At 29.6% G+C, this 25,212-nt stretch overlaps 5 protein-coding genes and 1 long non-coding RNA gene across 6 annotated transcripts; 1 reads left to right on the top strand and 5 right to left on the bottom strand.

Annotated features, from left to right (window-relative positions):
• Positions 1-649: 649 nt before the first annotated feature.
• Positions 650-3,731, bottom strand: LOC111038642. Its single transcript, XM_022321830.1, has 2 exons — positions 3,437-3,731; positions 650-1,406 (listed from the first exon to the last, which is right to left on the bottom strand). The coding sequence occupies exon 2, from the start codon at positions 1,375-1,377 to the stop codon at positions 910-912; it is 468 nt and encodes a 155-aa protein (XP_022177522.1). The 5' UTR covers positions 1,378-1,406; positions 3,437-3,731; the 3' UTR covers positions 650-909.
• LOC111038638 lies at positions 2,775-3,752 on the bottom strand. Its single transcript, XM_022321824.1, has 3 exons — positions 3,740-3,752; positions 3,029-3,499; positions 2,775-2,859 (listed from the first exon to the last, which is right to left on the bottom strand). Exons 2-3 carry the CDS (start codon positions 3,406-3,408, stop codon positions 2,775-2,777), a joined length of 465 nt encoding a protein of 154 aa, XP_022177516.1. The 5' UTR covers positions 3,409-3,499; positions 3,740-3,752.
• A 3,539-nt stretch (positions 3,753-7,291) lies between these two features.
• Positions 7,292-10,093, bottom strand: LOC111038648 (zinc finger MYM-type protein 1-like). The gene is made up of 6 exons (XM_022321837.1): positions 10,060-10,093; positions 9,775-9,888; positions 9,125-9,700; positions 8,098-8,898; positions 7,544-7,739; positions 7,292-7,415 (listed from the first exon to the last, which is right to left on the bottom strand). Exons 1-6 carry the CDS (start codon positions 10,091-10,093, stop codon positions 7,292-7,294), a joined length of 1,845 nt encoding a protein of 614 aa, XP_022177529.1.
• Positions 10,094-10,693: 600 nt separating this feature from the next.
• On the bottom strand, positions 10,694-18,888 carry LOC111038647. Its single transcript, XR_002605001.1, has 3 exons — positions 17,961-18,888; positions 15,597-15,727; positions 10,694-11,381 (listed from the first exon to the last, which is right to left on the bottom strand). It is a non-coding gene; the product is annotated as an uncharacterized LOC111038647 (long non-coding RNA).
• A 135-nt stretch (positions 18,889-19,023) lies between these two features.
• LOC111038646 (mpv17-like protein) lies at positions 19,024-20,354 on the top strand. Its single transcript, XM_022321836.1, has 5 exons — positions 19,024-19,331; positions 19,393-19,541; positions 19,609-19,703; positions 19,787-19,899; positions 19,984-20,354. Exons 2-5 carry the CDS (start codon positions 19,413-19,415, stop codon positions 20,208-20,210), a joined length of 564 nt encoding a protein of 187 aa, XP_022177528.1. The 5' UTR covers positions 19,024-19,331; positions 19,393-19,412; the 3' UTR covers positions 20,211-20,354.
• LOC111038645 lies at positions 20,287-25,212 on the bottom strand. The gene is made up of 4 exons (XM_022321834.1): positions 24,883-25,212; positions 23,700-23,810; positions 23,458-23,616; positions 20,287-20,627 (listed from the first exon to the last, which is right to left on the bottom strand). Exons 1-4 carry the CDS (start codon positions 25,026-25,028, stop codon positions 20,432-20,434), a joined length of 612 nt encoding a protein of 203 aa, XP_022177526.1. The 5' UTR covers positions 25,029-25,212; the 3' UTR covers positions 20,287-20,431.

Here is a 25,212-nt window from a genome sequence, read left to right as displayed (position 1 = left end):
TTAAATAAATAAATATCAATACAATTTTGCATAGGTACATTGCCGCATTTACAGCGTCGCGCGTCATCAAATTTGTGGACTGTTTTGTTATTACTTGTTTTTTCCCATTTTCTTTAATATTATAATTATAATGGCCAATTTTGAGGAAATGGCAATGTTGTTTGCTGTTAATAACGTCGAAGAACATCAAAATAATTTCAATAATGCGCATCATGAAAGACAAACACGAAATAAGGAAATGATTACGGATCCATTTAAATTAACCGATTGGTTATTCATAAAAAACTTTCGACTCACTAAAGACGTTGTAAAAGATTTAATTATCCTATTAAGTCCCCATTTATCAAATTCTTTCCGTTCATCTGCGATTGATCTGAATACTAAAGTAAGGCATAGCCATTGATAGGGAACGGATTTGAATGCAATTACATTTTTTCTTTATGTCCAAAAACATTGCCAAACATTCCAAGCACAAAGTTAATTTCATACATCAATGAATTAAAAAATGTAACTTAAATCGTACTTTTAAGGTATTTTTCTTGTTTTTTAGAGTATTCAAATCCATAAGCATGCGCAGAATTTCTGGCAGGGTAGTCATACATAAGTATACATAAGTACATAACACATTAACACACACACACATATTATGTATATGTTAAGGTGAATGACGACATTTGGTGAATGTTGACATTCACCGGTGAATGTCACATTCACCGAAATGTCTGGTGAATGCTAATTTCTTCCTAGATGTAGACATTCACTGGTGAATGTTGACATGCACAATCTGTTTTTGGTGAATGTTGACATTTTGTAAAAAAAGATGAATACCTAGAGATAAATAGTTTTTACAAATTAATTTAGCACTCAAAGGGTTAATAATTAATAATTATTTTATTTTATAATATAAAATTATTTGTTGGAACAAGACAAACTATTATGACATTTTGAGTTACATAAAATGCCTGAGGATCTACAACTACACTTCTTCGACACACACTTTGCCTTACAATTGCATCTCAAGTACCCCTGTCCACCTGTTTGAGAAATTGAAGTGGACGCTTTCCGTAAGGACACGGATTGGTCAGTAGCAACTTCTTCAGGAGTTAATATATTTTCTTTACATACAGCAAATTGATTACGGGTGTATAATTGATTTAATACACCCTCTTTTGTTCCTAGTGTGTAAAATTCATTATCGACAGCTACGACAACTGCTAATATGTTTTGTGGATCCATACGCCCTCGGTCAACATCAGGGACTCGGATACGAACAGTATCACCAGGTTTAGCTGGTGTAAACTTTTGTTTTGATGAACGAAGCATTCTTTCAGCTTGTAATTCAAGTCCCATTCTTGCTGCTGCTCTATTTTGAATCATGTTTTTTTTTTTTTTTTTTAATTCATGATCTAATTCNTGTGATATTTGTGTAATATTATATTATATGTTATCGCTTATCGATAGTGGTTTGTTGTATATATCGCGCCGACCCCGGTGAATTTATATGTATTATTACGTTTCCGTCAGTGTTCGTTGCGAAGTTGTGTCGCGAACTACTACGCCTCATGACGTTCAATAAATATACCTTGTCAATAATATTTTGAGTATTTATTATTTTATACAAATATCACAAATCCTTACTTAACATATAACCTTAATAAACTATGTTGAAAGATAAAAATATTATAATTTATATAATATTAATAACGGTATCTAAATAAAATATTATAATTTATATGATATTAATATCAGTATCTAAATAAAATATTCATGGAACGCTATTATTTAATTAAGTTTACCAAGATGAAATGGCTAGGTGATATTTTAACATTAATGCACTTTAATAATATAATTTAAAAAACATAAGCGTAATATAGATAAGAAATAATAAGTTGTAGCATTTGTATATTATTGTAAATTCCAATCAATAAAAATAATTAAACAAACGTCATAATAAAAATATTAAAAATCAAAGAAAATATTTATTTTAAAAATAATAGGTAATTGATAAAGAACATTTTAGAATGTTACTCCATAGAATAGTTAGATTGATTAGGTGGGTTACTTAATTAATAGGTCCACAGCATTAGATAAATGACTAGTTTGGCTGGTGATTTCTTATTCATGAATACTTTTTTTTTTATTTGAAATATATCTACAATCTATGCCCTAGGCATAATAAGAATATGTGCTACAAGCAGTTTGACATGAATGGGGTGAGGGAAGAAACCATCCAGTGATCTCACTTTTCTAATCCACAAATACTAATTTGGAGCACACTTGGTGCTGAGGATTGGAGATTTGTGTTTTTTCGAGGGTTCGACGCGTTTTCATTTGTGCACATCACATTCTTTCGGTGAACGGAGATAAAATGTAATTAATAATAAATTATGGTCAATATTGCAGACTGCATTCGTGATTGCCTATACTATACGCCGAGCGTCTGCTTTAAGTATTTAAACGATTATAATTATAATTTATACTTAATAAATACCTCCTTTTTTAGGTCACTGACCCTGGCACCCCAAAGTACAAATTTAGTTACAAAAATGGTTTCAAAAATTTGTAACCAATTCGTAATAATTCGTAACCACAAATTTGGAATTTGTAACTCAAGTATAACAGCCCAAAATCGATTTTCCGTTTGCGGGTGCCAGCGTCAGTAGTATTCCAGCACCCAAAACTCGATTATACTTATTAGTATTTATGTTAAGGTGAATGACGACATTTGGTGAATGTCACATTCACCGAAATGTCTGGTGAATGCTAATTTCTTCCTAGATGTAGACATTCACTGGTGAATGTTGACATGCACAATCTGTTTTTGGTGAATGTTGACATTTTGTAAAAAAAGATGAATACCTAGAGATAAATAGTTTTTACAAATTAATTTAGCACTCAAAGGGTTAATAATTAATAATTATTTTATTTTATAATATAAAATTATTTGTTGGAACAAGACAAACTATTATGACATTTTGAGTTACATAAAATGCCTGAGGATCTACAACTACACTTCTTCGACACACACTTTGCCTTATAATTGCATCTCAAGTACCCCTGTCCACCTGTTTGAGAAATTGAAGTGGACGCTTTCCGTAAGGACACGGATTGGTCAGTAGCAACTTCTTCAGGAGTTAATATATTTTCTTTACATACAGCAAATTTATTACGGGTGTATAATTGATTTAATACACTCTCTTTTGTTCCTAGTGTGTAAAATTCATTATCGACAGCTACGACAACTGCTAATATGTTTTGTGGATCCATACGCCCTTGGTCAACATCAGGGACTCGGATACGAACAGTATCACCAGGTTTAGCTGGTGTAAACTTTTGTTTTGATGAACGAAGCATTCTTTCAGCTTGTAATTCAAGTCCCATTCTTGCTGCTGCTCTATTTTGAATCATGTTTTTTTTTTTTTTTTTAATTCATGATCTAATTCAGTTTGCTCAACATTATGTTCCACCTGCTCAGTGTCATAATTATGGATCTCATTAGCTGGAAAATTGATAAATTATAAATTATTTATTAACCATTTGAAGCACTAGATTTTTCTGAATAGAATTGAATAAAATTTATCATTTTACTGTTTATACATTTTTTTTCTATTTTAAATAGTTCTGCCATCTAACGGATAATTTTAGCAACCAACTTATTAAACCAGATATTATGATAAAATATATTTAAGTATTGTTATTGTACCTATTTAATTATTTATTTATTATAAATAAAGTTTACCTAATACTCTTTCACACGATACACCACACACCAATCGTTGAACATCTATACTCCAATCTTAACTAAACATTCACCAAAATTCAATTGTGAATGTCAACACTCACCGATAATCGTTGTGAATGTTAACATTCACCGTTGACTGTTGGTAAATTTTTAATATTCATTCAAAATGTTGACATTCGCCAAAAACAGCAGTGAATGTTAACATTCACCGGTGAATGTCAACATTCACCAAATGTTGTCATTCACCTTAACATTTACACCGATTTTTAGTATAGTCCTGCCTATACCTTATTAAATATTCTTCAATTGTATATTGTATTGTATTTTTTATTCAAATATAATTATAAACCAATATAATTTGGTTGTTATCTAGACGCGTGGAAACTGTTAAATTTAGAAATTCAATAAAAACTAAGAACACATAAACTATGTACAAATGCATTGATTTAACAATGAAGTGTGTTTTTATATATTTTTTTTTTTTTTCGTTTCTGCCATCACGGTTTCTTGCAGTAAAAGTGCTTCGATTTTCTTCAACAGCAACTTTTCTGGTACCTAGGAAAGTGAATCACTGAATCTAGTTGGTGCATTCGGGAGGTCAAAATTTAAAATTCCCAATAGTTTTTCAAAAGCAACAAGAAAAACAAACAAAAAATTAAGGAAAAACGGTAATTTTCAGGCAAATCAGGCATCGATTTCGGTGTTTAGTGTAACTCTAACAAAAATGACCGTAGATACTAGATACATGCAATTTTCAATGAATATTTGTGTAAGCATTTTCTATACTTATACACCATATAATATTTAAAATATTTTGATTTATGTTAAACTATTTATAGGCATATGAAATTTTCGATTATTATTTGCTTTTTTTAAACCAAAATCGAAAAAAAAATTTCGCTCCGCCAAAAAACTTGTAAATGTAATTCAAGGATCCTTGAAAGTTATTGTAAATGGAAATTTAAAAAAAGGTAAGCGTAAATCCACAATAATTTTTTATGAGCTTTTAAACTTAGAATTTCGACAAAATTCGTAAAAATCAAGAAGATTAGCAAATTATATTTAGTAAAAAATTCATAAAAATGTTTCTATTTCTATTTAAAATTTAAAAATATAATATAAGATCCCTTACAAGTTGGTCTATCTTTATCGAAAATAAAATTTCTTCCTGATAGTCAAATTAAATTTTTATGAGCGTTTGGAGTTGAAATTTTTACAACGGTAGATAATCACTCCATATCTCATATAGCGATTTTCTTATTTTGTTGTAATTCAAAAATGAACAATTGTATCAAATTGAAAATTGAAAATGATTTTGAGGTTAAAAATTTATAAAATTTTCAATTTTTACACCTAAGGATTAAACAAAACAGCCCAATTTTACATAAGCAGGTACATAAATATTTAATATTTTTCAAGCATCACTGATAATTTAAGAATAGTATAAATTCAAATTTAATACCATCCATTACAGCGACCTCTTATACACCTAATATGTACAGCAGAGCGACATCCACTAACCCGCTGTGTTTTTAATACATACATTTAAAGAACCAATTGATAATTTATGTTAGCATAATAAAACATAATATATCACATACGTGTGATTAATAAAAATACAGCAACATTTTTTTAATAACAAAACAATATTGTATTTCGTATATTTGACAATAATGTTTTTATTTGGAAAATGCATTGTTATTTAAAATACATATAATGATAATAATAATTTGTTAAACGTATTACATAAGCAATATTAATATTATTGTCTACAGTTTACTTTGGTTCTTAAAATCTTAAACAAAGTTTTTATATAATTTGAAATTAGTGATTAGTGTTAAAGTATTAACAACTTATTATTAAGCGTTCCTTGGTTTTTTCGAAAATAAAAATTAACCTTAGTTGTAACAAATCAAAAAGTAATGTAACGTGACTAAATAAAAAATGGAAGTTAAGAATAATTTATTTACAATAATTCTGAAAAGTATTTTAAAATTTTAGTTAATTTAAAAAAATAGAAACTTCCTCAACGCTTGGTATTCGCCGTAATTGATTGAGTAGTTTAAATACGAACACTGTCACACCAGTACACCATACACGATACACAATATGCTCACTAGTCACTGAAATCAAATAAATATAGGCGGTATACTACGAACAGTGAGACGTAGCTATACAAATAAAAAAAAAAAATACTAATTAATTACGTCGTGCGTGTTCGATTTTATAGTAGGTATAATAATATACTTTCGTGTTAAATGTTAATTATAACTTGTAAGCATTTCTGGTATTTTGTATTTTTTTGTTTTTCATAGCTTCTGTAGTCGTAGAGGACAATAAATTGCGTAAGGTCACCGGTTTTATATAAGTGTATAATATATGGGTACTATATATCGATCTAGTCACACTATATACGTATAATGTGTGTTGATTGTTTTCATTTTTATAGCTTTAATGTATTTTTACATATACAAAACACTTCTCAAGTTCTAGAGTAGGCACCAGAAAATATATGTACCTCCTACTACTTTACTATAGTACTAATACTTATTAAGCAACAAGTATATACATAATTAAATCCCAAAGGTTTTAATCCCACGCGCCACAAGTTCATATTACATTTTATAGGTATATAACTTGATACGTGACTTACAAGTTAAAAGAAATGCTATTCAAATTGAATAATTCAATACTTCAATAGTACCTCGATATATTAGTATGATACTTAATATATAATATGAACATAATATATTGTATTACAATATTACATACAAATATATAGTTAAGTATGTTATATAGGTATCTAACTTCCTAACCCTACATACTATTTCTGTATAATATATATATTATGTATAGGTATCATAAATTGTAATATAGTGTCTATATTGTATAAGATGTATCTGTAAAATATATAGTATAATAATTATTAACATATAGGGTATCTTATACAGTTATACCCACTGGTTTATATTTTTAGCAACGAATATCTAATACATGTACCTTGTACCTATCTATATTACATTCATCGTCATTACGCATCTACGGCATCTATCATATCTAGTAAGTAATTTTGGTCCAACTTTTGATTTTTGATCGTCGTTATAATATGGGTACCTATTGTAACCGATATTATTTAGGTACACTACTATATAAACGAATCGGAGTTTTAAATTGTTTAAATAATTTATAGTGATATAAACCAATATTCAACGATTTCAACCTGAACATTTAAATTTCGTGTAATAATATCTTGTACATTATGTACATACAGTGGCGCAACTTGATAATAAGGGGCCCATGTGAAAATGTCCAGATTGGGGCCCTTACCTGCTAAAAAAAAAAAAAATAGTCATAAACGATATTAGGTACCTTATTTATTATAACTCTAAAAATATTGTTTTCTCACATGTCAATATGTCATATAATTATTTTTTAAAACTGTTTAATTATTTAAAATTTACATAATTTTTTTTATAAAATCAAGTATAAAAATTCATTTTTCTTGTTTTTATGGCAGCAAAGTCAAAAATTATTTTGTTTATATCCAAGTCAGCTGTTTTTTCTTTTTCTATGTTTAATATACTGATGTTGGAAAGACGATCTTGGCCAATTGAGTTTCGCAGGTAATTCTTTATCAATTTTAATTTTGAGAAAGATCTCTCTGCCGAAGCAACTGTTACGGGTAACGTTAAATAAATAAGACATGCACTTATTACATCACTGTATGTAGTGCTAAAATCATTTTCTAAAATAAATATGGCCAGATCTTTTATATATTTTATGCCTGAAATATTTGCAAACAATTCTTTTATGGATAATAATTGACGTGTAAAATCTGGACTTATGTCATCATGATATAATTGTACAAAATCATAAGAAGCTTTGACTATTTCTTCTTCTTTACTTGAAACTAATATTGATGGATGTAGAAAATGGAAATGGTCATTAACTTTTTTTAAGCCTTCAAATCTAGAATTTATTTGAAATAATACTGTATCTATAATTGGTAAAAATAATTTAATTTTTAAATTTTCTTCCGTAATATTTAGTCGGCGATCTCCATCAATCTCATCAAAATGTTTGATTGCAAATCTTGTTCATTCTATTCGATAATTTGTTGGAATGTCCCAACTTTTACATAAGTTTTTGGTTGTTAATAATACATTTTCATAGTCACATCTTAATCTTGTAATAAAATTAGTAGCCTCTTCTAAATTTTTGCAAGCATTAAATAAATTTGTATTTTTTTTTTGCATAGATTTTGATATGCCATGTAATGGTTTTAAAATATTTTCCCATAGGCACAACAAAAAAACAAACTCCATTGACTCCATTTTTTTTTTTTAAAGACATACTAGCAGACCTTTCCTCTTTTTTTTGACTGGTTAATGATATATTTGATAAGGATTTCAAAACATCTTTAAATCTTACTTTTAAAGGATATATTGACTCATGTCGAGATTCCCAACGGGTTGGACAAACTTTTTTCAATACCTTTTGTTTAATTTTACTAGATACATCTTCTCCGAAAGCAAGAGTTGACCATCTGGGGGCACTGGAACTAAAAAATACAAATATTGCCTGAACTGTATTAAAGAAATGTAAAGCTTTTTCAGTAGTCTTAACCGCATCTGATATAACTAAATTCAAGTTATGTGAGCAGCAGTGAACATAAAATGCATTTGGAACTATATCTCTAATTCTTTTCTGTACTCCAGAATAAATGCCACTCATCACAGCTGCTCCATCGTATCCTTGTCCTTTACACTTTTTGACATCCAGTTCCAATTTCAATAAAACATCAGTCAATAATTTTTCATAATTTTTGGCTCCATGTTGATCAATTGCAAAAAAACCCATAAATGACTCTTCAATTTTTAATGTTCTCAATTCATAGTCAAGCACTACATATCTAATCACAACACTAACTTGGTCAATTTTATTAATGTCTTGTGTAGAATCCATGATAATTGAAAAACACTGGGCATTTTGTATTTCCTTACAGAGTAATCTTTGTGTACTTGTAGCTAATATTTCAATTATTTCATTTTGCACTTGCCAACTGAGGTACTTAATTTTTTTTTTTTCATCATTTAACAAATTGTTCATTATTGGATCAAACTCTGATAAAAGCTTTATGGTCCTCATAAAATTTCCTATAGTAATAAAATAGAATAATTATGTACTTTTGTTTTAGAATACATTAATAATTACAATATTTTTACATTAATAAATTCATAATATGAATATATTTTATTCACTAACAAATATATTGAATTAAAAATTAATATTTTAAGCCTAAGGCCAAACCTAAACGAATAACATTAGAATTTAGAATTTCTTAATAATTTATGATTTAACTATTTAAGTTAATTTATTTACCTTCACTTGTAGTTAAACCATCATTATTTTTATGCTCATGTCCTCTGAGTGCTGTGTTCCCAGCTGTTAATGATAAAATCACTTTAATTATTCGTGTTAGTACTTCCCTCCAATAGGTAGCTTCATCTGAATATTGTTTTTCTGTAACTTTGTCAATTGTAAAATTTTTTTCCCAGTTATAACGAATCTTCCCAGCATCAATATGTTGAATGGATTTCTCATGCTTATCAATTTTAAATGTCAAATGTCTCCAGTCATCAACTCCATTAATCCATGCAGTATTATAATAAGAATATTGTCGGTTGGCAAATAACCAACATGTTTCACAGTAGGCTACATTCAATCCAACTGAGTAGCACAACCAAAATCTTTGAACTTTAATACCAGATTTTAATGTCATTGAGTAAAAGTAGGAAGAGAATTTATAGGTATTACCATCTTCATGTGCACTACTAGGAAAAGCTATATTTGGTCGACAAGGCCCATAAGCCAAAATAGATCTTTTAATATTACTATCATTGATATTTTCATTAAAATGAACTCTATCAGTTGGATATTCATTCTTTAAATTCAATTCTATTATATAAAAAATCAAAAAACAAAAATCAAAATGTTATATTGTTATACTAAATAATTTAATTTATATTTACCGTTGAATCTTGCATTAGCTATTTGTTCAACATCAGTAACATTAACTACTTCAGTATCAACAACTTGAGCAACAGATTCAATTGATTCACATTCACAATTGGTATTATTATTATCTGTGTCGCCAAAACAAGTAATGTATGAGTATGATGGTTACCTACATAGCGCTTTTACAATATTTGCAACAAATTAATTATTATTATTAGACAGATTATAGTAGAAATATCATACAAGAGATCTCGGAAATTGGGGCCCCCAAAAACCGGGGGCCCCTGTGAATTGCACACCCAACACTCCCGATAATTGCGCCACTGTGTACATAATGTTCGTTTTGCACTATGACGTGCCACGTGCAGTATATTTGAACAACAAATCGAGTTGCAAATTATATGATTGAACGATAGTCCCGCGGTCATTATTTTGAATTCAATTGAATTACGACGTGAACGCTCCATATAATATTATCACATCGCAGTCAATATACGTAATTGGCTGTATGAAAATCATCACCGTCAGCATTATTGTGTCTATAGTACTCCACTGCACCATTTGATATAAGTTCGGATTCTATAATATTATGTACAGACATACCACACACAGTCACACATGATTACATGATGCGCATGGCCGTTTTAGACCAAAAGGTACCCTTCCTTTTTCGGCCAATTCACTTTTCGAACCAAACCAAAAAGCTTAATGCGTATAATATTATATGTAATAAACAATTATAGTTAAAAGTTACGTTAATAACAAAAGGTAGATACACAAATCTATGCTATAGCAACTTACAATGTACAAACTACAAATTAAGTCTTTATAATTTGATATGGATAAATATATTGCAAAATGTCCATTGGCACGTGAGTATAGCCGTATGGGTTCCTACGCATTATGAGGCATATCACTATATCAGTAGGTACCTTTTTTTTTTTCCGGTTTGAACCGACGGCGCCGCGGCGACTGCTTTCACATTACTTCCGCGACGTCGCCATCGTTTATTGGTTTATTGAAATAAATAAATAAACGTCAATATATACGTATACTAACGTGGGTAGACGGGACAATCCCCCGACTTACCCCCTTACATTAAATTACGTTTCTGCTGGTGTCATGTTTTTTTTGGTTGCTGTTAGCCAGCCGGCCTCGGGTCACGTTCTAGACTTCCGGAATGCCGTGATCGTCTTCCCACCCGTGGTGCCATAGTGGAAGAAGAGGGGAGTCGTGGTCGGTGGCACCTCCGACTTCTCGCGGATTTCGCGAGCGAGGTGGTTAGACCCGTGCCTGTTCTTCCCGTTCGTCCGCTTCTTTTTGCGCGAGGATGCGGTCGATCATTTAACACGAATTCCGAGCGATTTAGCGATGCTTGGGCCAGCAGACGTGATTTGGCGTTCAGGTCTGCGGGGAGGCTCTCCGGCAGTGGGCCGCACAGAATCTCTTCGACGTCTGCTGGTTCCGGAGCCCTTCTCAGGAGTTCCGTTATTCTTCTTCTATCGCCGTGCCGTCTGAGGCATCTGAACAACTTGCGCTCTGCGGTGCCGGTGTCGTCCGTTTCCGGGCAGTAGTTGCACGTGCCGTTGTCGCACCGGTTCAATCAGTAGGTACCTATACACTATACACAAAACACAAATACACAATGTACTAAGTACACATATTTCTATACAACGTAGAAATATTGGTAGTGTTAATGTGTTATCTGTCATCTCAAAATAATATTATTACACGGGATTTCGGTAATGTACTCGACGAGTGACGACGACATTCGCGCGATTATAAAAAAATAATTTTCATATAATGCCAATTGCCAACTCGGATTATTATTTTTCGCGATAATATTATGTATGTACGGCCGTCGTTGTAGCTCGTTTTCCTACAGGGAATCCCGTTGCCGTCGAGTTTTTATTTTCGAAGAATACACGGCCACTCGTTATCGCGTGCTGTTCGGAGAACGGGAAAAAAATTATATTATTACGTAATATTATTAATAATTCGACTTTTGAAAGCAAACCATACCATTTATAAGTGGTCGGATTTAAGCAATACCTTAAAATATCCATCATGAGTGATGTGTGCCTGTGTAGTGACTGATCACTAGTGTGAGTGAGTTCTCCGAACGCTTCATGTAATTAAAGATAAACTAAACTAACGGCTAAGGTGTTCGTTGTCAGTGACAACTTGTCACTGTTACTCGTTAACAAATACATATTTATGATACGTAGATTTTCCTTCAATAGAAGAAAAATATCGAATAACTTGCTAGGATTTTATTTAAAATATTATCTCTTCCTTGTCTAGATACTAGATTAGACAGGTACCTCAAATCCCTGTAATTACTTTGGAGCTTGTACCATAAAGAAGTTCTAGAAATACTGTCATAATTATTATATAGTTGATTTCGTGCACTTCGTTGGCCGTTAAAAATGGCAACTCTGTATGAGACTCGAATACTCGATTGTGATTATGTGAGCAGTATATTATCAGGTTGGCAATCCACCAGCGGCGAATGGCGACCACCGCTAGGTGCATACTCTATATGAATAATGTGTTTTATTTTTATTTTATTTTTTATTTTGTCTATAAAGACACGCCGATGAGCGGTTATCAGTGCAACTCAGCCTCCTTGGTAGGCAATTGCCACATATATAATGCTTACATTATGCCTGATCTGCCCGATTAACCAATGACAAAGAAAAAACGAAAAAATAATAATTTCTACTAAAAAATTAAGTATAGATTGTGGAATTTTACTTCTCGGAAAAATTCATAATTCATATCTAACCGAAGATCAGGTTACAGGTAGCTGGAAACACGCTGTCCGCCGTGCCGTACAATATGTACAATTTACTCGTGTATTTTAATAAATAACTAATTTTTTGTGCAACTTTCATAATTTTTTATTCCATAAGAGGTTTCTCCTGACAATAACACATATTACAAAAAAGTAATATTAATTACTTGTATATATATTTATTCCGAAAAATCGGTCCAGCCCTTTACTTGTGTCTTGTGATGCCGTGACCAAGGAAAATAGGGATTGATTTATGTATATATGTATTATATAATATATATCACCATTTTTTGTGACTTAAATATAAAAGTTAGACATAATATGCTGTTGCTGACATTCTTCTAGGCATTATGCCATTATCAAATTCTACAATTTTTCTCAAGAACTCAATAATTTATCTCTCATCGTTAAGGCAGCGTCCGTAAGAAACTTTTTCGTTCGTCCGTTTTTTCTCTGACTTGCTGTGCAAATCCGACTATCACGAAAAATTATTTTCATTTTTTGGTCTATTTTTAGTTATGACATTCACAAATAATGTGGCTTTCTATTGGTAAAATAATTTTCAAAATCGGTTCAGTAGATCCAGAGATTACCCCCTAAAACCTCACAAACTTAACCTCTTTATAATAATAGTGGAGACTAAGAAAGGATTTTCAGAAATTCGAATTTTAAACAGATGATTCTCACACAAGGATTTCAAGTTTCACGATAGAAATCAACAATTGTAGTAGTATTCTAGTATTATGTAATAATTAATGTGATTTTGTATAGCTTAAATAGGTAGGTACCTACTCAAAAGACAAAAACAACTCGACCAATTTTGACGAGAATGTCGTAGATTGTTCTTAAAGATAACAGAAAAGCTTATAAAGTAGTTTGAACTTTGATATTTGAAGATACACCAAGTGCTATATCTTCCAGATTTGCCAATCAGCCAGTAATTGCCCATCTCAGTTGAATTAGTCCACAAAGCGAAGTGCGTGCGACGCCGATTTAACCGTGAACTGAGGTACTTACACTAGATTACTAGAACCGAGATACCCGATGCACCTATATAATATGTATTTGATCATTTTCTCACCGCCTAACAGTTAATTAATAATAATATTATTAATGAATACTTGTGCAAGTGCTCTTCTATAATAGTTTTGCACTATTATCTGTCAAACGTCTTGGTGCACGTCACGCAACTATTATATGAGTCGAAAGCCAAAATTCCAAGTTAAGTTAGAATGCAAAAAAAAATGATTCAGTAAATAATATCAATCATAAATATTGATATTAATATGAACATACGTAGACGCAGATTCAAGATTCCATTAGGTATAGCCGTATAGGTATACTGTATATTTTCATACATAATTTGTATAGGAGCGTTGATCGAACGATATGTCAATTGTCGAATTGCACTTATTCACTTATTACCTAAAAAGAAATGGTCGAATTGCACATGGGTTTAATAAAGGTAATGGTCAAACTGCGCTCGTTCAAAAAAAGGCGTTAATAATCTAAAAATCTTATACAGATGATTTTATGTCAACTATCCCAGAAAACCACGTTGTTCAAGAATTTAGTAACTATTTAGTTGATAATTATATTTCTGACGATAGACTTTTGTACATTTGAATTTACTGATGTTTTAACACAATTAATCACTGTTTCTAGTTATGTTGTTTTATTTTTATATGATTGTTGGGCTGTAATAGAAAAACTAAAAGCTAATAAAAAAAAAACATAATTAATTACAAATAGATACTTATATAGTTATATTTTAATGCAGAATACACTGAAACAAGAGTACAAGACCTTCAACTACTTGGTACCAGAAAAAAAAAAAGATCTTGAAAAATGTATAAACTTTTATGCTCAAAAGCGTATTTCCGGGTTAGAGTTTTTGAATGCAGTTTGTCATTACTACTATGCAGTTTGTCATTACTACTACAGTTGTAGAACTCCGATTACCCGGACTAATTAATGTCAAGGGTGGTCCGGATAAGCAAATATTCTGATGATTTACGTATGATATATCAAGTTATATAATTGTATGAATATATTGTACGTATGTATTTATTATTCATATATATGTAATATAATTTAAAATTCGTAACCATAAACAAATAATTTTACTATATATTTAACTGAAACAAAATAAGCTTTAATTACTGGTGTCCGATTCTTCTTGACTCTCAAACCATTTAAACGCCAATTCAATGCATCAAAAGCTTCAGAATTTTTAATGTACCTACGTCGGAATGATGGATATTATATGCCTATTCTTTATCTAATCTAAAAACGATTATGAGACACGTGTATGAATAACGGCAAGTGCCGTTTTTTTCTCGTCCGGTTAATTGGACGCCTGGATGATTGGCGTTCGGATAATCGGAGTTCTACTGTGATTAAAATTAGTTTTTTAAAAAAAGTTATAATAATGTCAATAATAATATTTGATTTGGATGATTCAATATATGTATATAATATTATATTAACATAATGAACAATGGTATGTATAAAACAATCATTTTTAACTACGCCAATGATTAAAATCATTGTCAGTTCGAAGCATGTAAGTGGAAAGGGAAAAAGTGTTTTTTAAACGTTTAATCCCTTCAAATGCATGATATTTTTGTTGGAATACCTTTTTTGAGCCCGAATGCAGTTTGACCATTCCCCTTTTTAAACCCAAGTGCAGTTTGACTAAAATAAGTGCAATCGACCCTACCCTTGTCATCCACCATCTTTTTACATGGTCAGCTGCAGCTTGCAACTGTTGAGCTGTGTGTAACTATCTGTCTATTTACATATAGGATACCATGGCTTGATTAGCTTTTATTCATAAATCATAGGTACTTGTACACTATAATATACATACCTATAATTGTATATTTGTATAATATTGTTATCAATACATTACTTATTGTTATTATTGAGTTCCCATTCTATTTTGTGTCATGACGTGTGTATGTGTGTTCGTGGTTAATAAGTATCTATCAATAACAAATGAGGCAAATAAATAATAATTGCATAAACAATAAATACCATAAATAGTTATTTTATTTTGAAGTGTTTCGTTCAATGATTGCACTATTGCAGACTGCGGTACGGCTGTAACAAACGGGACTAGGCGTGTCTATATAAAATCATTTCGTACACTTACGGCAGTTGCGAACCTAAAAACATTTTTGAATTTTTAATGAATTAATCCTTGAATAATAATATTGCCGGGGCGATTAGATTATCACGTGTTTCTATATACATTAATAATATACCTAGTGCACGTATATATATGCGTTTCGGAGAGCGGTTACCGTCAAATGCGATTTCCATATCCTGGACGTTATATAACAATAAAACATTTTCCCCACACATAATATGATGATATGTTAATCAGTTTAAATTCAATCTGCTCACTTACAATAACTCTACAGGTCGAAACTACAAAATATATGTAAAATATGTCATAAACTCGGGAATAACTCTTACGAAGGGGGGGGGGGGGGGGTCAAACAAATGTGATGGCATCAGTAATATGGGCCCTTTGCACCCATTTATTATTTTTATTTTTTACATTTAGGTTCTATGTATTAATAGGTATAGGTAGGTAGTATACCTACTTATAATTAGGTAGGTACCTACTAATATGTATGTGTTTGTAGAATATTAATTGTCACTAATGAAATTAAATTGGTCTTATTCTTCTAAGTCCATTGATAATATTATTTTACGAGGACCAATATTTCGGTTAGACTATCACTATCCAATCGGATTTCCTGTTACTTTTTCAAAGGTATACGTATGAGGTGATTTTACACGTTCAGTTGAACTTCGTTAACTGATCGTATAAACTTAAGTTTCTGCAAACCAACTGTATGTGTAAATGAAAATCGTATGATTACTGCACAATTCAAAATTTTGTACAGTGCGAGTTCAGGCAGGAGTGCAAAAAAAAACTTTGGAGTTATAGACTTAGGCATACCAATATACCATAGACATTAATAATATTATATAATGATTAATAAGTTAAAGTTTTGAATTATGATCACGATTAAAGATGTATAATCGTGGTTATGACTTAAGTAGTTACTAGTTGCACAGTTTTCCTATGTGTGTCTACGGATAACTGTACATTTTGGACAGTTTTAAAATATAATTTACAAGTCGTTGATAATAATTTTAATTAAATATTATAATACATTATTAATTATTATGTAAATCTATTAGCTAGGTACTTCCGATATGTTATATCTTAAATCATTATAATACTGTTATGAGGTACCTAATATGAAATGATCTGTATTAGTGACAAATATATGGGGAATACAAAAAGATTTAAAATTAGACTAAGTTTTATTTTTAAAGTTGAATATTAACTTTTACTTATTGCTCGTGACTCGAGTGTAGTTTAGACTTCTTGTTTTATACCTAGTATAAATTTTAATAATTTTATTATTTGGGTAGTCTATAATTTAATAAAAAGGTGGAAAAATGAATGGGTTAAATATTATTATAAAAGCTTCCAGTATATTTTTTAGTTTTCAGCTCCAAATAACTTTTGAGTACCAAGTCAGTTATAATTATAAAATAAGTATTCGAATGGTATCTTTCGAAATACTTTACTAAAGATTTTTCTTTGGTTCAATAAAAATATTTTTTCGTTTGTCACAAATAAGTACCTACTAGGTAGATACTTATACCCGATATTTTTAAATATTTAATAATAACCTATTTATAATTTTTAATTTTGTGTAGTAGTCCGTAGGTAACCTTTGATAATAGGATGAATTGACCAATCATCAATCAAACTTAAAGGTAAGAATATCGCCCTTGATTTCAAATTGGCTTTTTATGATATTTTAATTTTCAAGCAAGTATGTACAAAATTACAATTTAAAAATGCTCATAACTCGCTAAATTATCACTCACAAATTAAAATATCGTAAAAACGTCAGGCGAAAACACAGATTATCTTCTTACCTTTAAGTTAAATAATATTTTAATTGCAGTTCGGAATGTTCACTAAAAAATTGTACTCGTTCACGCATTCATGTTCGCATTTTGTTTAAATGAACACGTTCATTTAGTCGTTCGTATACATTTTTATATTTTATTTTTATAAATCATTCAAATACTCATATACAATATCGTGAATATCATATGTAATATTATTGTTGTAGTGAGTCGAGCTGTGTGCACTGGATTTTCACTATTTTATTTTCATAATTCGTATTTAAACAAATTCCCACCTACATAGCCATTGGAAATATTATAAAAGAAAAATATTATTTTACACGTATTACGTAATATTATTAAACAATGTTTTTACAATTATATTTATTAAACGGTACATAAATTCGAGCGTCTTAGACATTGTTCAAATTCATTTAAAATATAAACGTTACTTACGTTCACGTTTTATTTGAAAAAAAAAGCCGAGTACCGTTTACGAAATACGAACGCACGTCCATTTTTTTCAAACACTGGTCAATTCACTATGTTATCAAAAGTTATAACACAACATTGGAACTGCTGAAAACCAATTTAGTAAGTTGTGCGTTTATAAGACGGAGACTACGTATGCGGATGTGGCGTCCTCCGCTCCTCCTAACTCCTAAGTACAAATTATAATTTGAATTGTTCATCATCATCAATTATTAAAGGCGATGCCTTGTCGTTGAAGCCACTCCTCTGTTTGACGCCACACTACTCAGTGAATCAAAATACTTACAGTCTACGAGTTCTTGGATGTGTTCAAAATATTGTTTCCCAGGGCGTCCTTTTGATTTCTTCTCAGTTACTTTTTTCTTCGAAGGTATCGGTCATTAAGTGTGTAGGATGATGAACTTTTTTTAAATGTTGTGGGTATTGTACTATATACTTACGGGCCATGGTGCACGTGTGCATTTTCCACACAGTTTATTTTATAAGCTTTGCAGAAGCGTCATTGCGTCAATCGATTGAGTTTGTTACAATGCGATTTTGTGATGAGAAGTTTTTATGACTGAAGTTGTAGTAACTTCAGTGGGATATATATATAGGTAGCCAGGTAGGTACTCAAGAGTAATAATATTAATAATACCTAATAATAAAATTAGGTACTCAACAGTCAGTGTCATCATGTTATTAAACCATTCAATGCATATATTACGTACTAATAATTTTAATCATTCATTAATTATGATTGGAATTTATGCTGAGTAAACATGTTTTAACACAATATTATTATTTTAGATTGGGCAATTCAGAGAATTGATTAGGACAAATCTGTTGTTAATTGTTATTAATAATTAATAATTTGCTAATGTAACAAAATATATTATAGATGAATCTTTAAAATGAGTGCCTATATAAATATTGATTTATGTTTTATTATGTTTATTTATTATTAGATCATATAAAATATAAATTATTATTATAGGCTCGTATATTATATTGTTTCAAGTTTGTACCTACTCATCTACTAGTCAAATAATATCTACTGTGAAGTGTGGATTATTATACATTAATTTATAATGAAGTAGACTGGCCTCGAAATCAACACCATCAGCGCTAGAACTCCACAATGAAACCAATGAAAAACGTGGGGGAACTTATAAAACGAAACAAAACCACTGTACACATTACACATGCTATCTCAGTAGTATCCAATTCGGTGCAACCATATTATGTAAAAATTACTTTACATTTTTAGACTATTTAAATGTATAATAAGTAAAAGTTATAGACCACTCTGAACGTTTTTGTACTGTTTCATAACCAATTTTGTAATAATTCTAGGTGAGTAGAATGTATACACAGTCTTAAATAAATTCGATTTGCTAAAATAATTTAATTTCAGAAAAATAAAATATTTAAAAAATGTCAAGAATAATAAGAGTAGTAAAGGAAACTTTTAGAAAATATCCAATGATAGCTAATTCAACGGTCTACGGTACTATGTGTGTTGGAGCGGAATTTTCACAACAAATATTGACCAAACGGATATTGGTAAAGTACTACATCAATGCCATTGTATTTTACCAATATTAAACATTGAATATATCAATTTTCATAGAATAAAACAGAACCACCAGAGCCGATTGACACAGATGTATTAGGACGATATGCCATAGTGGGCACTTTAATTAGTCCAAACATTTTATACTTTTGGTAATATCTATAAGACATTTTTTAAAACCATTGTGGTTTATAAGCTATGTATTTTATGATTAATAAAATAATATTATTTTTAGGTATAAATGGCTGGACAAAGCATTTGTGGGTACGGCACCAAAAATTATTGTTAAAAAATTATTAATCGATCAATTTATCATGACTCCACCATTTTATGTAGTATTTTTCGTTAGTAAGTTAAATTTGTAATCTCATATACTTATGAACATAATTACTACTCTTAATATTGTGATAATAATTGTTTATACTTTTATAGCAATGAGTCTCCTAGAAGGGAAAAAAGATTTACTTGAAGAATGCAAACAGAAGTTCATTCCTACATTCAAAACTAGTTGTGTGTTTTGGTTGCCAGCACAAGCTATTAATTTCATGTTGGTGCCGCCAGCTGCTCGTGTAATTTATGTTGGAATGTGTTCGTTTGTATGGATAAATATGTTATGCTGGATCAAAAGAAATGATTTCAATGCAATTAAAGAAGAATAATTAATTGAATTACACAAAATCTGGTACAAAATATTAATCACCTCTCAGTTATATTTTAAATGTATTAGTCTTTAAGTTGTTTTAGTGTAAGACTGTTTTTATTGATGAAAACAATAGAATTAATAAAATTAATAAAATTAGTCTTAAGAAACTAATTTATTTATTTTTTCACAATATATTTTATAGAAAAAATATGAAAAGCATAAATAGGAAAATCAAATTTATATGCATAGCTGTTTAATCTTTGTTTTATTTGATATAAATTTAATTAAACTTAAGCAGCTTTGCATATACATCTGTGACTTTCTTATGGTTGATTTACCCTTTTCATCTTGACGAATTGCTTTAACCAAATTTGATGCTGATTCTTCATCTAATACAATTAATGACATCATTGCAAAATCAAGTTGCATGTATCTAAGTATGTTAGTTGAGGAAAGTAATTTTTCTGTAACTTAATTCTAAATTATATTATCTTATAAAAACGTAATTCAGTGTATACTACCAACATGAGAAAAAAATGTTAGAATACAGAAACATCCAAGGTAAAAATGTATTCTATATTTATCCAAATTAAAGTTAAAATTGTAATATAAAATGTTAGTATATAGTAATTTTCTCCATGATGTGTTATACAAATATATATTAAAAAAATAAGAATTATGAAGGAGTTTACTTCGTAGATATAATTAACATTAACAATTGAAATTTCATCCATACAGTCAAAAGATAGCCAGTGATATGGTTACTTCATACATGGGTTTTAATGTAATGCATGATCAACCAATCATCACAAAATTGAGACCTATATTAAATTATACCTCTAAATACTTTTATTCCAAATTGATTAACATGTATTTTAGATTCCGAGTGGAGCGATGAATGCATCGATTTTACAATGATGTATGTTTTTTTTTTTGTGTCTGTCATTACGGTTTTGAGGCAGTGTAAATGTATAGAATTTCTTCAACAGCAAAGTAACTTCTCTGGTAGGAACGTGTATCTAGTTGGTGCATTCGGGAGATCAAAATCTAAAATTCCCAATAGTTTTCAAAAGTGACAGGAAAAACAAACAAAAAATTAAGGAAAAACGGGAATTTTTAAGCAAAACTAGTTTTTGAAAAATTGATTTGGGTTTTTAGTCAATCTCTAAAAAAATTTCATTACATACATGAAATTTTCAGTGAATGTTTGTGTTAGCATTTTCTATACACCGCATAATTTTCAAAATATTTTGACTTGTGTTTAACTATTTATCTTTTATAGGCATATAATTTTCGATTATTATTTGTTCTTTTAAAATTAATGCCAATAAAAATTTTTCAAAAAACTTGTTAACATAATACAAGGTTCCTTGTAAGTTGTTGTTGGTGAAAATTAAAAAAAAGTTGAGAGTAAGTCCACAATATTTTTTGATGAGTGTTTAAACTAAGAATTTTGACAAAATTCAAAAAATCAAGATAATGTTTAAGCATTTTAAGTTCAAATGTTGACAATATTTATAAGATTAAAAATGTATAAATAATTAGAGTTGAACATTTTCAACTTTTTTAGGTAAGGGTTTGATAATTTAAAACAAAGTTCCATGCAAGTAGGTTATTCTGTAACCAAAATATCCAAAAATATATAAGTACATTTTTTTAAGTTTCAAATGTGGACGAAATAACATGTCAAATTACGAACTAATCCAACTAATATAATATACAATTTGATATATAGAGAACTATATAAATTACACATAATATACACACTCAAATTTTATTTAGTTACCATTTCAACCCATACTTCTATAAGTTTTAATAAGTTAAGGGATGTAATTTTAGTTTTTTTTTTATTTAAAAAACCTCACAATATATTTCATTTTTGACAGTTTTCTGGTTGTACTCGTATATATTATTTTTGAATATGATAATTTAATTATAATATTGATTGCTCTACAGATAATGACATAGATGGTTAAATATTTAAAACAATTATATGACTTAAAATTCAATTAGTATTTAGCTTGTCTTACCTATATTTTATTATTTTATTGAATAATTAATTTTTTAATTTTCTTGTAGCAGTACAAATATAAAATGAGTATCACAAAAATACATTCATGTAAGTATCTATAGATAAACAGTGTTGAATTCTATGAAAGTGTCAAGATGAAAATATTAATTTATGATCAAATCAATTGTTTTATTAATTATTATTATACCAAATAACAACAATAATTTTTATTATCCGAGAATATATTTTTATTATATTAGGAAAAATTCTAATATCATTACATTTTGCAGTGAATAATTCTAATTAGTGGGCAAGGGGGGATGTCTTAGGGCAAAAATACCTTTGGTTAAAATTTGCAACAATTGTATTATAACGTCTACTATGGATAAAAATATACACTCATTAAATGAAAATTGTAAGATTATGCAATATATTATGTACAAGTAATTAATTCTGTATATTATTCAAAACTAAAAATGAATAATAAAAATACTGTGAAAACCTCCATAGAACAAAATTGTCTACCAAACAAAATATACTTGGAAATCATGACCTACACTATTACTTATGAATTATGATTTAAGATAAAATTTGTTTAAGTTTAACAAATCTGATGTTTCTAACATAAAACAAATTATTTATTATGAAAACCTTTTTATTTCTAGTACTGTATAAGTTACAATAGTATTTGGTTGCTACCGAATATTAAATATTATTTAAAAAATGATATTTTACAACTTCAATGGTTAATGCAAACAAGATACCTAGATTGATGGTACTGATAGTTCAAATATCTATTGAAGTTCCAAATGTATGAAAAAATTGGGGAAAATTTCAATGTTCTAACATTAAAAGTTTATTTGAGAATTTATGAAGATGTTGCTGTTTAAAAATAATAGTATACATTAATGTTATTATTATAAATTAAATTTAAATAAAATATTCATATTGATAAAGAGGATCTTTTTGAAATATGAATTTGATTAAGTAAAAAAAATTGAATTCCATTTAATATTTTATTTATGTTCCCCATGACACTTCATAGTATGAATGTTTCGCTGTAATTATTTATAGATCAAAGTAATATCATCAAGATCTAAAAAAAATGTTTTATTATTTTGATTCCTATGCTTTAAGATGAGATTTTAGCAATATTGAGTATTTGTAACATTCTGGATAGTACATTAGTATCCAATAATTTTTGTACCTTCCAATACCTGCTTATGGTTGTATACAAATTAGAAAAGGATACAAGCAATGGAGACATGTCCAACAGTCTTCTATCCACATGACATGTTCGGGGACTGAATGCTTAAGCTCATTATGTTCTTCAAACGATATTTGCTCAAGTCTGTTGTTAATTCTATCCAATTTAATTTTGAGACACTCATTTATGTTAGACATACGTCCTCTAATAAAAAATACAATTAAAGTACAAACTTGATTATTTTCTTTTGTAAAAACAATAATGTAACTGATATAGATAATACTTACATAAGTAAACGTAAGACAGATAATTGGTCATTTCCAAGCCGTTCAAGTTTTTTTGCCACTTTAATTCTTATGTCAGGGAACTCTTCCAAAAAATCTGTATCCAAAGGAGCTCTGAAAAAATTAACATAATATTATTTTTGGGATATAATTTTATTTTTAATTTGCTATGTCATATGGAAATGACAGAAAATGAGCAATTTCAGTCCTGTTTCATTATTTGAGGCTGCACTTATGACCCTATAGGGCTGGATTTTGCACAAGACTGAAATTTTCTTCCTACACAAGCCACTTATACAATTTTTTGTCATGCTTCTGTAGCCTCCATTGACATTACGGTAATAATAAACCGTTCTTGTTGTTCTTTGTATCTAGATTCACAAATTTGTTGGTAGAACCGTATAATAAAACTGTATTATTTACTAAAATGCTCCACTATCGACAATACAATTTAGGCAATTATTATGGAGAAATAAAATATTCAGATCAGTTAATACTTACAAGTGTTTAGAAAATATACGATTTGACTCGTTTATTGTCCAAGTTTAAAATATAACCGATCAAAAGTATTCTAAGTCCAAATAATTAATTTAAATAAACGACTGACGTAGAAGTACTAGCTCAGGAATATCACTTCTGAAAATGGGCCGTCCAGGGCTCCTATATAGACCTATCTCTCTATTTGTCTTTGTCCGTTACAATAAGAGCTGTCTCTTGCGTAGCAATTGTCTAAGACCTCAGTATAGAATATAATACCCACTGTCCCATGCATGTTGCTGTGTACCCGTGCTGGCTTATCCTTAGATCTTTGCAGGGTTTCAGTAAAAACTATATTGCCGTATTGTCAAATAATACTTTTATTACTTTATTTATCACAGCGTAGATCTTACCCTCATATCATAACTCTCTGCAGTTGGTCCATTTTGCCATCTGTGGTCAATGCTAAAATTGTCATAGCTACTATTAATAGTTATTGCTTTCCCAGGGTCTGCAGTTATATTACAAGATGATTCAAATATTATAATTATCTAAAAGACGAAGTCGCCTGAGCATGTAGCAATACTTTGTCATAATACCAAATTAAACTTTAAAAAATTACAAATCTATGCACAGAATAATATATTGTTCTATAGTAACTTAAACAGTAACTCTACAGATCAAATATTAAACCACGATGATACTTTACCTCCAAGCCACGTTGATTTTTTCCACAAAACCTGCGTATAATTGAGAGCATCGGCCCCACGTTTCTTCTATTTCTGCCAAGTTAGGCAATACGCTTCTGGACACGAATTCGATGCATTGCAAAATATCGTTTAGAAGTTCGTACATGATGTGGGAGTTTTAAGAAATAAAAACTTCCTAAACGTCTTAAATGCAAGCTAAAATAATATTATATTTATACACAGAACGTCAAGACGCCGAAGGATCGACAAAGAATGACAAATTTAATATATTATTGTAACTACTCATTTCTCATTACTCATTAGACATTACGATTATCGCGGTCTTTTCG

The sequence above is a fragment of the Myzus persicae genome, unplaced genomic scaffold (genome assembly GCF_001856785.1).
Source record: "Myzus persicae strain clone G006 unplaced genomic scaffold, MPER_G0061.0, whole genome shotgun sequence".
In the NCBI taxonomy this organism is placed as follows: domain Eukaryota; kingdom Metazoa; phylum Arthropoda; class Insecta; order Hemiptera; family Aphididae; genus Myzus; species Myzus persicae.
The sequence above is the reverse complement of the archived record's forward strand: the minus strand, read 5'-3'. Positions and strand labels throughout refer to the sequence as shown.

What these genes read in the sequence shown, in the direction of transcription:
- LOC111038642 (XM_022321830.1), bottom strand. Translation starts at nt 1,377, where the DNA reads ATGATTCAAAATAGAGCAGCAGCAAGAATGGGACTTGAATTACAAGCT.
- LOC111038638 (XM_022321824.1), bottom strand. Translation starts at nt 3,408, where the DNA reads ATGATTCAAAATAGAGCAGCAGCAAGAATGGGACTTGAATTACAAGCT. An exon ending in AGATGCAATTATAAGGCAAA is followed by an intron (nt 2,860 to 3,028) that starts GTGTGTGTCGAA and finishes ATTTATCTCTAG; the next exon opens with GTATTCATCTTTTTTTACAA.
- LOC111038648 (XM_022321837.1), bottom strand. Translation starts at nt 10,093, where the DNA reads ATGTACACAGTGGCGCAATTATCGGGAGTGTTGG. An exon ending in GCAATTATCGGGAGTGTTGG is followed by an intron (nt 9,889 to 10,059) that starts GTGTGCAATTCA and finishes TTGGCGACACAG; the next exon opens with ATAATAATAATACCAATTGT. An exon ending in AGCTAATGCAAGATTCAACG is followed by an intron (nt 9,701 to 9,774) that starts GTAAATATAAAT and finishes TTTATATAATAG; the next exon opens with AATTGAATTTAAAGAATGAA.
- LOC111038646 (XM_022321836.1), top strand. Translation starts at nt 19,413, where the DNA reads ATGTCAAGAATAATAAGAGTAGTAAAGGAAACTTTTAGAAAATATCCA. An exon ending in CCAAACATTTTATACTTTTG is followed by an intron (nt 19,704 to 19,786) that starts GTAATATCTATA and finishes TATTATTTTTAG; the next exon opens with GTATAAATGGCTGGACAAAG. An exon ending in TTATGTAGTATTTTTCGTTA is followed by an intron (nt 19,900 to 19,983) that starts GTAAGTTAAATT and finishes ATACTTTTATAG; the next exon opens with CAATGAGTCTCCTAGAAGGG.
- LOC111038645 (XM_022321834.1), bottom strand. Translation starts at nt 25,028, where the DNA reads ATGTACGAACTTCTAAACGATATTTTGCAATGCATCGAATTCGTGTCC. An exon ending in TCTGTCTTACGTTTACTTAT is followed by an intron (nt 23,617 to 23,699) that starts GTAAGTATTATC and finishes ATTTTTTATTAG; the next exon opens with AGGACGTATGTCTAACATAA. An exon ending in TGGACATGTCTCCATTGCTT is followed by an intron (nt 20,628 to 23,457) that starts GTATCCTTTTCT and finishes TAACATACTTAG; the next exon opens with ATACATGCAACTTGATTTTG.